This window comes from Streptopelia decaocto (assembly GCF_964273445.1).
Source record: "Streptopelia decaocto genome assembly, chromosome: 2".
Classification (NCBI taxonomy): domain Eukaryota; kingdom Metazoa; phylum Chordata; class Aves; order Columbiformes; family Columbidae; genus Streptopelia; species Streptopelia decaocto.
Genome location: NC_138655.1, coordinates 17,835,400 through 17,849,547, shown reverse-complemented (window position 1 = coordinate 17,849,547; position 14,148 = coordinate 17,835,400). Strand labels below are relative to the sequence as shown.

The window sequence follows — 14,148 nt, the reverse complement described above, 5'->3', positions numbered from 1 at the left end:
GAAGAATTGTGTATATAAATAAAAAGATGATAGTAGATGCTGTTTCGCCCTTCTCCATCAGCTCCTATGGTTCTAAATACAAAAACCTAACAATGAAATTTTGGATAACGCACACTGGGACTACATAAGTCTTAATATAATAGCCTTTTTTTTTTTTATTACTGTAATTTTATTGAAATGTTATAGTATTCATGATGTTAGAATTATACAATAGACAACTCAAATAAATAGATTTCTAGGTATTTTATTTTAGAATGAAAACCAGAATGCCACATTTTTTACTAATTTTAGATAGGTATTGTATATTATAGAAATTTTGTATGAGGCAATCTGAAAAACTCATCTAATCTCCAAGAATATTACTACTACTTATACAGCATAATCAGTTACCTAATAAGGAAAACTTTAATTAGAGAAAATCAGGACTAAATTAAGATTTATAGTGGCAAAAAACCCCATATAAACATTAACAATTACATTAACATATAAACATATAAAACATATAACAATTGAACATTAACAATTACATTAACATATAAACATTAGCAAACCATTCTGTGCTGCTCTTTGTTGACATACTTTGGTTGTTGTGTAGTATGTTAACATTTAAGGTATCTATTAGAATGCATAAAATGCATGTTATGAATATAATAAGAATTTAAGGCTTCAAAAAAGAAGTAAAAATATAGCAGAAAAAAAAAAAAGAAATATACTAGAAAATAAATTATTAATAAGACCACTATTCAGTTTTGGAATATGAATACTTAATTCCTTGTGTCAAAGTATCATTGACTTGGTCTTAAAAATATTTCTTCAACAAATGAAGTTCCTTTTGTTTTGTTTTATTTTTATCTAAAAAAGTGCATTTGGATTTTTGTAGGACTTCAAAATATAAGTCAGACTGACCATCGTGAAAAGTCTATTGATAAAGGACGAAAAGATATTGGAAATGAAACAGAATGAAACCTTCTTTCAGAAACATGTTGTTGACATGAGAAAGCAGTCATTTTGGTAAGAGGGGTGCCCATCTCCTCAGACTTGTGTCTCCTAGAATACGTGAAACAGACTTGGAAGATACATTACATATTGAACAAAAAATGTTTAGGACTAACTCACGTGAAAATTTATTTATATAAATACTTAACTCTGATGTGATTTTCACTGATACTAAGACTTAAATATAGCTGACTCCTCATAATGACCTCTGTCAGTATAGTCAGTGCAATGCAGTAAACGTATGAAACACAAACATTGAGATGTTGCCATTGCTTTCTGTTTACTATATCTAGAAACATAATCACAACTTTTAGAGCTGCAAGTTTGTCTGAGAGTCAGAGATGACCAGGACAGCTGAGTAGAGTGAGCTCTCTTCTAAACAATGCATCTCTGGAGAAATTTCAGTAGAAATGTAGCAGTGTTGTGAGTCCTAGAATTCTGACAAAAATTACTGTCTCTCCATTGCAGAAAACTGCAAGAGACAAAAGTCCAGAAGATAAACAAGATACAGTTTCTGTTGTTTTCCTTCCTAGCGATGATGAGAAACTACTGTCCCTTAGCTTAATCTCTTGATTCAGCCCAACACAGAATTTTCCATAGTCTCTTCTTGATAAAAAAATTAAGATATAGATGAAAAAAAAAATCATAAAACCTTCCTCCAATCCACAGGTAATAGAGACTCTGTGTTTCTCAGTGAGTAGCAGAGAATAATAGTCAGGGATCTACAGACTGAAACAGCTGTTGCTTAGGACTCAAGATCCATACTAAGCGATAAACTGCAGGGTTTTATTATCATTAGCTTTAGTTAGTATGGTGCCATAGGCTTATTGTACTTGAGTGGATGAAGGCATTATCAGAAACATTGAAGTACACACTCCTATTTAGTTTTGCACAACAGGAATCGAGAATGCATGCTCTGAAACCATGCTTTAGTTCTGTGGTGTGAGCCAGAGGGTGGTAAACAAACAGGGAGGCCTAGTGCTTTACATTTTTCCACATTTATGCTACAAAATAATTTCATTATTTTGCAAGTTGCAGTGTAGGAATTTAGTTACAATGTACCTCTATTTTAAATTTCAATTCATAGATTGTGTATTCTACAGATTTTATGGAGCTATTATGGTCACTTAGTCCTGTTCTGTACCTTGAATACCATAGATTTTATTTCAAGAACTCTCATACATGCACAATGATTTATGTATATTTTAGAGCATATATAATGTATTACAGAAAATCTTAATTCAACAGTTATCATAGTTGTATGGGAATATAGTGGAAGATTGGCGAGGAAGTTGGTTACATGTAAATATGCTCAAGTGACTTGCAGCTCTCTGTAGAAAAAGCAGATACATCACACTAATTGTTTTACTGACCTTGTATGTTTGATGAGTAGAAGCTCTGTGTTAGATAACATAGACCTGTGAGAAACTCTAGGGCCTTATCACTATGTCTGAGATTTCTGCTTTGTTGTGAGAAGGAGTGGGAGGCTGTGCCTGCCTGAAGCCTTGAAATACAGGTGAGCTCAGCAGGCTCAGTGATCTTATCAGGGCTGAACTGCTGCAATGCCTGCATCCCCGCTTGTGTTATCTCTGCATGGGAGCTTAGGTGCTACTTCGGAGATCCCCCAGTAGAAGTAACTGAAATAAAACTTGCTCTTTGCAAATGCATTTGTGGCCTCTGGCTCTTGTGATGTGCTTGCTCTCCAGTCACAATTCTTTACTTGCAACAAAATTTTTGCCCTTAAAGCTTATATTTGTTTTCAATGAAGATTAAAGGTTTAGACAGTGTTTTGCAATTTCTTGCCTCCATCCTGAAGTTTATATGATGTTTTAATTACATATTTCTATTACCAGCACGTGAAAAGTTAATTAATATTAATCTTGTAAAGTAGAGTGTTTCACTGAGCTACTAAGTAATTGGGTATCTACAGAGGGATATCACTACTTTTTCCTGAATAACAAATTTTTGGCATATACTACAGGTTTATACACTCAGACAGAAAATATATTGCATATGTACAGATTCACACATACTCCCTTGTATAAATCCATACACTCATATACAGCTTTTGTTCTTGGCATGGACCAATACTTTAAATTATATACTGTGAATTCTTTATTACAGAGGTGAAAGTTGTATACCAGCAATACCCTACACATTTCAGTTATTTGGACACGTAGGAATACACAGATGAATTTTCACTTTCACTGGATTCGGTCTCATTTTACTTTGTTTTCATACCTCCCTGCAATGTTTTCCGCTCTGAAATTTTAAGCAGCTGAGAGAGTATCTGCATTTCAAGGAAATGGCAGGATAATTCCAACCTATAATTAATGCTTAGTTATAGACAAGTGATCAGGCAGCAATTTTGCAAGGCCATGTTCTCTGACTGGCTAATCAGACAACCAGCGCATGGGATTTGCATACTGTAAAACTGACAAGAAATAACTGTGACACAACTATGCAAATCAGACACCAGAACCAATATGAGCAGAGGGAACTGCACAGCAATTGTTAGTGATTGCCAGAATTCCTGTCAGTCAACTAATGCGATCTCATTCAGACAGAAAGTATGTTTATAATTATAGCCTTTTCTGCTGGTGAGGTACTCAGCAATAATAAAACCATTTGAAATAATTCTGCTGTGTTCTCACCAACCTCTGAGCATTCGTCAGTTTGTTAAGAAGCTTAGCTACTGTTTTCAGTTTAGTCATTTTCTCATTTTTGTTGAGGGTGACTAATTTTTTTGTCCGACACATACATATAAAATACATACTATATAGTATATATATTATGTGCATCTGTGAAAACATATTTAAGAAACAGCAGTAAGCACCAAGGGAAGGAACAAGACCAGAACAAGAGGAGAAAAGAGACCTCGCAGAAGGAGGACAGAGAGAAGGACATGACTGAGCAGAGGCTGCAACCAAAGCAGATGGCTGAGCAAGAGTTGGAGCCCAAGTGTCCACCTAAACCAGCACTGAGAGGTGGGACCCTAACGGGACCATCGGAACCACAGGACACTGATCCAATCTGCTGCACTGCCCTTGCCTCACCAAAGGGACAGAGTGTAGTGTTGGCAAGAACAAAAAAGTGTGTGTGTGTGGAGGTGTCACTCACCTGCAGATGAGTTTTTCCTAAGTGTTTTTTTGTGTTAATGTTTTTCTTCAACATCAGAATCAGTAATTATTTTTAATTGACAAAGAGGTTCAGTTGAAATCCCCTAAATCAAGAAGCTGATTTTGCTTGCAGCAACAATATAAATACCAGTCTTGGTATTTGGATTGTCCCATGAGCATGTCTGCATTTACTCCTGGCTGCTGTATGCTCAGAAAAGGTTTTCAGAGGGCAAAACCAAACTAAATGTGAAAGCAAGACAAATTAAACTTCCCAGTCCTTACAGTACACAATTTAGGCTTGGTTTTTTTTTCACTTAGAATTGAGTGAGGATTTTACCAATGCCTTTGACATGGTGGTATGTATCTCATTATGTGCAATAGGACTGAATACCCCTTTCATATGGTTTAGGTAGACCTGATGTCTAGCACCAGCAAGAGCTCTTAATTAATTGAACATTTCTGTTTTACCTGTGTACTCAAGATGAAATCCAGCAGCTGAAACACTGATATCAGACTGAAAATTTAGGTACAGATTATTTGATGTGCTGTTGAGAAGTGGAGGTATGGTTGTTCCTGAAAAGAGAAATTAAAATATTTTTGAAATGCACAGAAACTGAACTAAATACCTAAATGTGCATGTGTATATAAAAAGAAAGAAAGAGAAAAATAAAAAGGAGGAAAGGGAGGAGAGACGATGGAAGGGGGATATAGGGAGGTCACATAACCAATTACACCATAGTTTGTCATCATGAATGCTGTCAAATATTATATCTGCCCCTATAAAATTCTTATTACATTTTCATTGAGCCACAATATCAGAGATGTGAGCTGTAGGCACTCAGAGAAGCAAGGTCTAATATAAATTTATATTTTACAAGTTTATATTATACAAGTTTATCCACAAAATAAAAGCACGAGCAAATCCTGTGACTGAAATAATTTTAAATATAACAGTCAAATATATCTAGCAGCTCTGAACATATTTTTTAGGGCTATTCTTAGAAATGTGATTGATTATTCATTTGTGTTTCAGCAAAATACAAGACAACAATCTTATTGTCTGTGATCACATTCTGTACACAAGAATGAAGTAGAATAAAAGAAAACAAGAAAAAGCAAGGCAAACAGAACTGTCTTGTTCATCTAAAATAGGGATAAAAAATGCATCCTTTAGTCATGCACAATTTCAAGAAGCATGTCTTTTAGAGGTCTGCTTTTCTGACCCTGCTATAAGAGTGGACAAACAATAAGATTAATAGATGTCTACTTTGGGACCCTCTGAAAGTTATTTCATTTCTAACATTTTCAAGTATTCAGCTTTGTGAAAGTGTGCTAAGAGATGGCTGATTGAAACTGAGAGAATACTACCTATTGTTAATTACAGGAGAAACACACACGTATGCACACACACACACACATGAAAGAACTAGAAAGAGCTGTGTGTTTACAATAAAGGGTTGGATATGTGAAACATTTATTGTAAAATCTTCTCAGTCACCTGAGTAACTTCCAAGCCTTGGAGCATTGTTGTCAGCACCGTCATAAAAGTCTAAGGAATCCCAGTTGTGTTCTGTGGCAAAACTCACCACTTGCACCTAGGAACAAAAATGTGAGGTAAAGGATATAAACTTCTTCCCCTATGTATTCAAGCACAAAGATGACTGTAAATTGTAGCCTCTGTTGCTTTCAATCATTAAAAGTTGTGACTTGCTCTCATTGTCAAAGCAAATGGAAAATCATCTTAAGTGAACAAAATCACATTGCAATATTTAATTGCCAAAGAGAGTTCTAAATCCTGTGACCTTTAGTGACAACCACACATTACCTCTGACAAGAGTTACACAACCAGTGAAATCGACTGGGTATAGAATATCACAGTATCACAGTATCACAGTATGTTTGGGATTGGAAGGGACCTCAAAAGATCATCTAGTCCAATCCCCCTGCTGGAGCAGGAACACCTAGGTGAGGTCGCACAGGAACATGTCCAGGCGGGTTTTGAACGTCTCCAGAGAAGGAGACTCCACAACCTCCCTGGGCAGCCTGTTCCAGTGCTCTGTCACCCTCACTGAGAAGAAGTTTCTTCTCAAATTTAAGTGGAACCTCTTGTGTTCCAGCTTGATCCCATTACCCCTTGTCTTATCATTGTTTGCCACTGAGAAGAGTCTGGCTCCATCCTCATGGCACTCACCCTTTATATATTTATAAACATTAATAAGGTCCCCCCTTAGTCTCCTCTTCTCCAAACTAAAGAGACCCAGCTCCCTCAGCCTTTCTTCATAAGGGAGGTGCTCCACTCCCTTAATCATCTTGGTTGCCCTACGCTGGACCCTCTCCAGCAGTTCCCTGTCCTTCTTGAACTGAGGGGCCCAGAACTGGACACAATATTCCAGATGTGGTCTCACCAGGGCAGAGTAGAGGGGAAGGAGGACCTCTCTCGATCTACTAACCACCCCCCTTCTAATACACCCCAGGATGCCATTGGCCTTCCTGGCCACAAGGGCACAGTGCTGGCTCATGGTCATCCTGTTGTCCACCAGGACCCCCAGGTCCCTTTCCCCTACACTGCTCTCTAATATGTAATCTCCCAACCTATACTGGAACCTGGGGTTGTTCCTGCCCAGATGCAGGACTCTACACTTGTCCTTGTTAAATTTCATCAGGTTATTCCCTGCCCAGCTCTCCAGTGTCACCCCTGCCAGCAAGACTCTACACTTGCCCTTGTTATATTTCATTAAATTTTTCCCCGCCCAACTCTCCAGCCTGTCCAGGTCTCGCTGGATGGCAGCACAGCCTTCTGGCATGTCAGCCACTCCTCCCATCTTGGTGTCATCAGCAAACTTGCTGATAGTACACTCTATTCCCTCATCCAAATCATTGATGAATATATCAAATAATACAGGCCCCAGTACTGACCCCAGAGGTGACAACATTCTTCCACTCATAAGGAGATGCAAAGTTGTAAGCAGGTAGACTGCAAGAGGGAGGATATATCTGTTCTCATATAGTGAAAGTACTCCACATGGAGTAAAGAAATGCCAGGTTCCTGTTCCTGTTTTACAGGGGGTAGGGTCTGACATTTTTTTTAGTGACACATCTGTTTAATGAAAAGCATATAAAGAGTGACAGAAGCATGGATAAAATCCCTAACACCCTCAAAAAGGGGTACCTTAGTCACTAAGTTATAGAATCATGCTTCTTTTACTGTTCTTCTGTCTCCACTATTCTTCCTTTGATTTTTTCCAAAATAGAATACCTTCAGCAGAAGAAATACACACTGGTTCCAGTACAACTAGGGAAGAAGTTATTTTTCTAGGTGAAATATATTACTTGGACTTTCTTCTAGGTAAAAGGAATATTTAGTTTCGCTACAATTTCTTGGATGGAGACCTTAAACACTAGGTTTTTTTTGTAGGAAGTGGGCACGTACTACAGCCAAAGGATTTTTTTTTAATCTTTTTTCTTTTTTTTTTAAAGTGAAGCAACGGAGATGCCATGACTGTTAGCATGTTTTAGATAGTTAGAGGAGGCCCACTGGTTCTGGTCTGTTAGAAGACTGCAAGACCTAACTGCTTACTTTTGGTTCAGAAGAGATTTAGGTGAAACTTATGGGTGCAGTCTCTGTCAGGAGTATTTGTGAAGATATACAGGATTGGAAGTGCAGACACCTAGGAAAACTTCAGAACAAATTTCAAATTATCTATTTTTTTTAATGTGTTTTCAGGGCCAGATTGCTGCTGACTACAGTTTTTATATTCATCATAAACCACGTAATTTAAAATATCTATTTTAGTGCAACTGATGCTAGTTGCTCTGACCTCCCCATGTAGTCAATAAACAGACAGACATACCTTTAGGCAGGGATTCAGAACCAGAGTCTATATTAGATGTTTTGAATTATCTACTTGAGGGTCCTTTCTGCCCTGACATTATAAGGAACCATGGTAGATTAATTTCCTGATATAAAGCATTTAGGTGAGGTGCCTGAAGGCAGGCTTTGGGTGCACACTTCATATTTACCTAAATCTACTTTTAAATGTCTGTTTTTTTGTTTGATACGAGACAGCTCAGCACCTACATCTGATCACACTGTTTCAACAAAATCCACAATGAAATCATACACATTGATGGTTGTTCTACCTAAATAGTCTAAAATTTCATCTACACATTTCACAGAGGAATATGCATTGGTGATTAATTATCTTCCTCTCCCTTAAAGCTGGTGAAGTGTCTTTGTTACTTTGAAAGAATAAATATTGGTCAGGAAAAATGTCCAGATATTTTATGCATTCACATAAACACAAAAACATTAGCTTCCACAGTATCTTGGATATTTGCTTGGACATGCGTTCTCAGGTCGGATGAAATAAATTTTCAAATGTTGCCTCAAGTAGCTGATATTCACAGTAATAATTCCATATTTATATATGTATATTCTGTTCTTTATTTCCTATGAAGTGAAAAAAAGAAAAAACCCAATTCTGATGCCATTTTTTATGTCATTAGTAGATTAAGCTCAGGTGTGAAAAATAAAACAGTAAAAATGGTATTATGACTTTTGGTGTATACTCTGTCTTACTGATCATGCATTAACTGTGTTCAATTTACTATATAATGGACTTTATCTTCCTCAGATCTAGCCCTGAAAATCAAATACGATTCAAAGGATCAAACATGAATATTGCACTTCATCACTGTCCTGCTTCATTGACAATTAAACGTTCTACAGGTCTAATTACAGTCATATAGGTATGCCTATGAGACTGCCCTGCTGTCATTACATTACATTTATACAAGTATAAATTAATCACCTATTAGTAGCTGAAAATAGAAAGTGTTCACTATCTTAACCAGAAAATGCAGAAGAGCTAGTAAAAAAAAGCAAACAGTAAATATATCTTTTTATTATCACTCTGGAGCAAGACAATATCATGCAGTTTAAACACAAAACTTGAAATAAAAGTTAGTAATTTAATCACCTAATGCAGCCAATGATAAGAGCTAAGCACTTCCGAAAAAGCAACAGTGACTGCCTAAGACAGGACACCAAAGAAGGCCTAATTTAAGTCCTCTGAAATGTCCTCTAACTGTTTAACTTAGATTAATGATTGTATAAGAAATACAAAGAATAAAGTATCTTAACTTAGTCAACTGTTTAAATCAAGTAGTGTTCCTCAAAATCAATCTCAAAACTGATTTAAATTATTAAATACTATTGTTAATGGACATTGGCAGCTTTGAAAATTGAAATCATAAATGTTATTTTGCATGGTCTTAGGTCATATTTGCGATTACTTCTGTGTTCTTTCATAGTTTTTATGTTTTTCTTAAGTATTTTAATTATTGAAAACAAAAAAACAGATTTATCTCAGTGCTTATAAATTTGCAAAGTATAAACTCATACTACTTTAAAAACTTTTGTTGACACAGTAGAATAATTTTTAAAAACTGTCCACAATGGTTTTCCTGTTTCTTATTATCAAATATTTACCTAGAGAAACTGAACTCTTTTTTTATTCTTTTTTCTAGAGCAGTTATATTTTGAACCAAGAGTAGACCTAGAAAACTTGGTACCATGGTTCCTTAATATTTTGCTATATATTTGATCAGCTTAAAAGTCCTAATTTATTAAACTCAACTGCATTTCCAATAACAAGATTTCTGACAGTTTCTTCAGTGAGCTCTAAAGTGTGAGATAAGCATGACTTAGGTTAATGGTTACTTTTCTACTATGTATTCCATTAAGTTCTTAACCTTAATAAATGACAATTCAGACAATATTTTAAATGACCAATTCCCACCTCATGTTGAAACATTCTGAAGCATCTTTATATCACAATGAACTTCCATAACTATAGAGTAAATAACAGAGTTTCTAGGAAAACACGTATAACTTGTCCATGGAACCAACCCATTTAATTTCACTCTGTTAGAGAAGACTTGTTCATTTTAAGAGAGGAGAAAAAAAAAAAATCACAGGAAAGCATCTCTGTTTCCTCTGGCTTACAAAGACTTACTGACCTATTGAAATAACACATTTTAAATATCTGTAATTTTCTTCTAAATCAAAAGTTACAAGTGTACCTTTCTATATTTTTGTAAATTTTATAACTTTTAACAACTGCATGAATGTGGAATAAATTCCATTGTGACAACCACTAGTGAGATAGAAAAATGTATGAATAAATTATCTCTTCATGCTCTTGCATCAGGAAAGACAATTTTAAATATGATTACAGCAAGCAAATAGCAAGTATACTTACTTGAATCCCAGCTCCCTCTGGTACTGTGATCTTCCACACACAATTCAGATTGTTGTCATAAGGCTCAGGGTAACCAGGAGACAAAATGGTCCCTTTGCGCTTTGTTAAAATTCCACCACAGGGCACTAAAAGGAAGTGCATAAGGCAAGAAAAGAAGTATGAGACTTCAGAAGTGAAAAAAGTTATAATAAAAGCTTACACAATATTCAGCATACCATGGCTGAAAACTTTGGAAATTTATGCTATATTAAAAAATGTATTTTTGCCTCAGGAAAATAAAATCTTGTATCTCAAAAACCTTCCTTTAAATGACCCAAAATGAATAAAGGAAAAGTAGAATTATTCCAGTTTTCTACCTGACAGAATCACAGTCATGTTACCCTTATTTATTTGATATTTAACAAAGTGAAATCCCTTTAATTGTCTCTTAGTAATCTTACAAAAACATTATTTTTAGGGGTTAAGAATGAAATTTGAACAGTTAGGTGTTGTATTAGTGTAAAAGATTAAAATATGTCACAAAAAGATACCTTCTTTCTTAATATTGCTACTTTGTTGTTGTCTAGATAATTAATGGCACTGGTCTCAACTCCTTGACTGTTCTATTTGCTTGTGTGAGTTACCCCATTACAGAATAGAATTCTGTCACATTAGTAAAGAAATTGCTAAATGCTCACAAGACTCCAATTGTCATATCCCTGCTCATGGACTAATACAACTGTTATGCATGAAATAGGACAGAGGCATTCAGTACCATCAAGTGTCCCTTCTGAATGTTCAACTTGAATGTATCTTGTCTAGATCATTAGATGTGACAAGGAATACTACAGCTTAATCTAGATACAGATATTCTGTTGATATTTAAGTAGCTGACTGAAAAGATAGGTGAGATGGTTTATCAAGACCATTACAAGTCAATGTATCACTTCTATGCAACACTACTGAATTCTGAACAAAAAAAAAAAAAAAAGGTGAGGATTTAGAAAATAGATATGAGAATATAACTTAATAATGAATACTGTAGCAACTTTTCGCATGGCATATAATTGATGAAATCTCTTGGGAACTACATGGATAAACTAAAAGTCAGTGTTACTTAAAGTGTTTAAATAATTACTCATACAAGGATGAACAGACAATGATTGAAGTCTAGTATATGTAAGAAAATATTCGAGCATTCACAACAGTTAAGGCAACTTAATATGGTCAAATATGGTCCTGTCTACTACTTCAATTATTGAACTGATTTAGTTCAATGCAATTTTCATCTCATATATATTTTGTCACCTTTATTGGCACAGTGCTTTTCACACAGAATGTGGCCTGTAACCCTTACTCAGTTCAGCTTGCCTAGAGACAGATATCTTTCTCTTCCATAGACTAAATTATGTATTAAAATATCAATAATATATTGTGATCAATGGCCAAAACAATTATTTCAACACTTTGTTAGATTGTTATATCGTAAAATAAAGGGAATACATTTCAAGGGGCTAAACAGCACAGTTCTACTGATCAAACTGTAATCACTGAGAATAAATGAAATATAGCTATGTGCATCAGCTTCTTATTGATATATACATTTTGATTCTAATCCTGCTCCTGAAACAGTGTAGATATACATTATTTGAGTATAATAGCTTCTTAATTATATTTTATTAACACTACCCCAGTTGTACTTAGTCTTGACACCTATCAAGTCTTCAGTATTTTGGAGAAAATCTTCTATATTACTGAAAACCACACAGAATCTACTGTGCACCATCAACTGATTAGCACAGAAGATTTAAAATCCACCTAATGAAAAATTGTTCTCTCTTTTCCTTTCCTCCACTCATCTAAAATCCCCCTTATGTACTTCTTAATGCTGGAGTCAATATCTTAATCTGTTAGGATAATTTTTATTAACAAATCTGCTTTCTGTAAAGAAAAGTAAAGTAACTTTAATTCATGTATGTATTTATTATTTTGGTTGGGAATGGAATTTTTCAGATGTCTTCAGCCTCAAAATGAATAATTTTTAATGTAATTAATTTACAGAAAATTAATGTATAATGCAATCAGTACTGCAACAGATGTTACAAGTGGAAAAGTTTGATGGCATTGCAAAAACGTCTGTGTAAATGGTAACTAATTTTAATTCATTTATATTTTTTCCATATAAGAAACTATGCCAAACTAATAAAACTTTATACATAAATGTGTAATATTTACCCTTGACAGAAATCTATAGAAAAATGTACCATTAGAACTTTATCTCTTTATTGTCAGGCTTTTCAGCTTAACCACGAGATTTCCAATGGGTGCAAATCAGCTTTGTAAATATAAATGAATGCACTTTATTTTAATAATTTAATTTTGAGAATTTAATCTTGTATGACTAGAACCAGACATAGTATATTTTTTGATCAGAAAAATTACCGCTTTATTTCTGACAAGCAATGAAACATTAGTGTAACTATTTCTAAATCTTTAATAAAGCACTGTTCTTTCTAATAGCTTGCAATAACTTGTTTGAGATCCATAAGGTGAGAGTATTTTCGTTTCGCATGCAGTTAGAGCACAAACTGATATTTCTGAGTCTTGATTAAGGAACAGCCAAGGACCACCACTGATTAATGTAAAATAAGCTAACATAAAATTTATAGCTGCAGAGTATGTTCATGAAACTCATGAAGTGTCACAGCAAGGTTAGAACAGAAAGGGGAATAAAATCTTAACCTTGAATGAAATGAGTGAAAGTAAACAAGAATAAAATATTGTAAAATGATGAAGAAGGAACACATCCAGCCAGACAGAATGGTGTACAACTTTGTAAGCATTTTTAAAAGCCTTAAGAACTCACCAACACATGTAGGGAGTGAATCATTCCATTGTGCCAATGCATTTGGTACTGTATCACATCTAATTGCTGTTGACCCATGGAGGATATATCCTGGATTGCACTCAAAAAGAACCAATGACCCAACGGCAAACTCATTTCCAATTCTTTTTCCAAATCTCGGTTCAGGCACAGAGCTACACTGTGTTGCACTTGTCCTTGGAACAGCTGCAAATGTACAAACAGTTGTAGATTCTTATTTTCAAATTTGGTGAAGGAAGACAGTTTTTGAACCCCAAATATTCAAAATTACTGGAAGTCGCTTTCAGTTATTTGCCAGAATATTTTCGTAATTCCCAAATGAATCTTCACAATACAGATTACATGCTTTTGATGTCTGAGTTACTATTTAGAAAAACATTGCACAGTTATCCTTGTCAAGATAAAAAACAACGCATAAAATCTGCACTGAAACCTTTCTAAAATTGCACTGAAAAGAAATATGACTATGAAATAATGAGTTAACACATGCTTTTAAAATAACATTCTGTGTCAGATAGATATTTACTTTTATTCCTGTGGATTTCTAAATGTATATTCTGACTGTTAGATCAGAATTTAAATTTCATGGAAGAATGAATTTTGAGCAATAGCAAGTATTGATACATAACTATTTCTGTGTTTGACCCATAAAAAGGAAAATAATGTAAACCAAGAGAAATGTCTTAATATAATAAAAGTAAGGTCACTGATTCACCCATAGGTAATAACACTTACAGTTACTCATATTTAAATTGAGATATTAACCAGTTTGAGCAGCCAGATAGATCTAACATTAGTCAAACAGATTAACAAACACAAACAGCTGCTTTGTATAACTTTTCTTAAATTTAGAACCTCTCTCATACTTCTTAAATATTTAATTTAAGCTTTGAAATACACATCTGAA

The 14,148-nt window shown here is 34.7% G+C and overlaps 1 protein-coding gene across 3 annotated transcripts in view; it reads right to left on the bottom strand.

Moving 5' to 3' along the window:
• CSMD3 (CUB and Sushi multiple domains 3) overlaps positions 1 to 14,148 on the bottom strand; it is a gene marked incomplete at its 5' end in the record, with an annotated part of 631,488 nt that overhangs the window by 106,386 nt on the left and 510,954 nt on the right. For all 3 annotated transcript variants that reach the window (XM_082045128.1, XM_082045129.1, XM_082045130.1), the window contains 4 exons: positions 4,584 to 4,688; positions 5,614 to 5,710; positions 10,379 to 10,503; positions 13,224 to 13,427. In XM_082045128.1, coding sequence (XP_081901254.1) covers positions 4,584 to 4,688; positions 5,614 to 5,710; positions 10,379 to 10,503; positions 13,224 to 13,427 — 531 coding nt within the window. The remainder of the gene's footprint in view (positions 1 to 4,583; positions 4,689 to 5,613; positions 5,711 to 10,378; positions 10,504 to 13,223; positions 13,428 to 14,148) is intronic.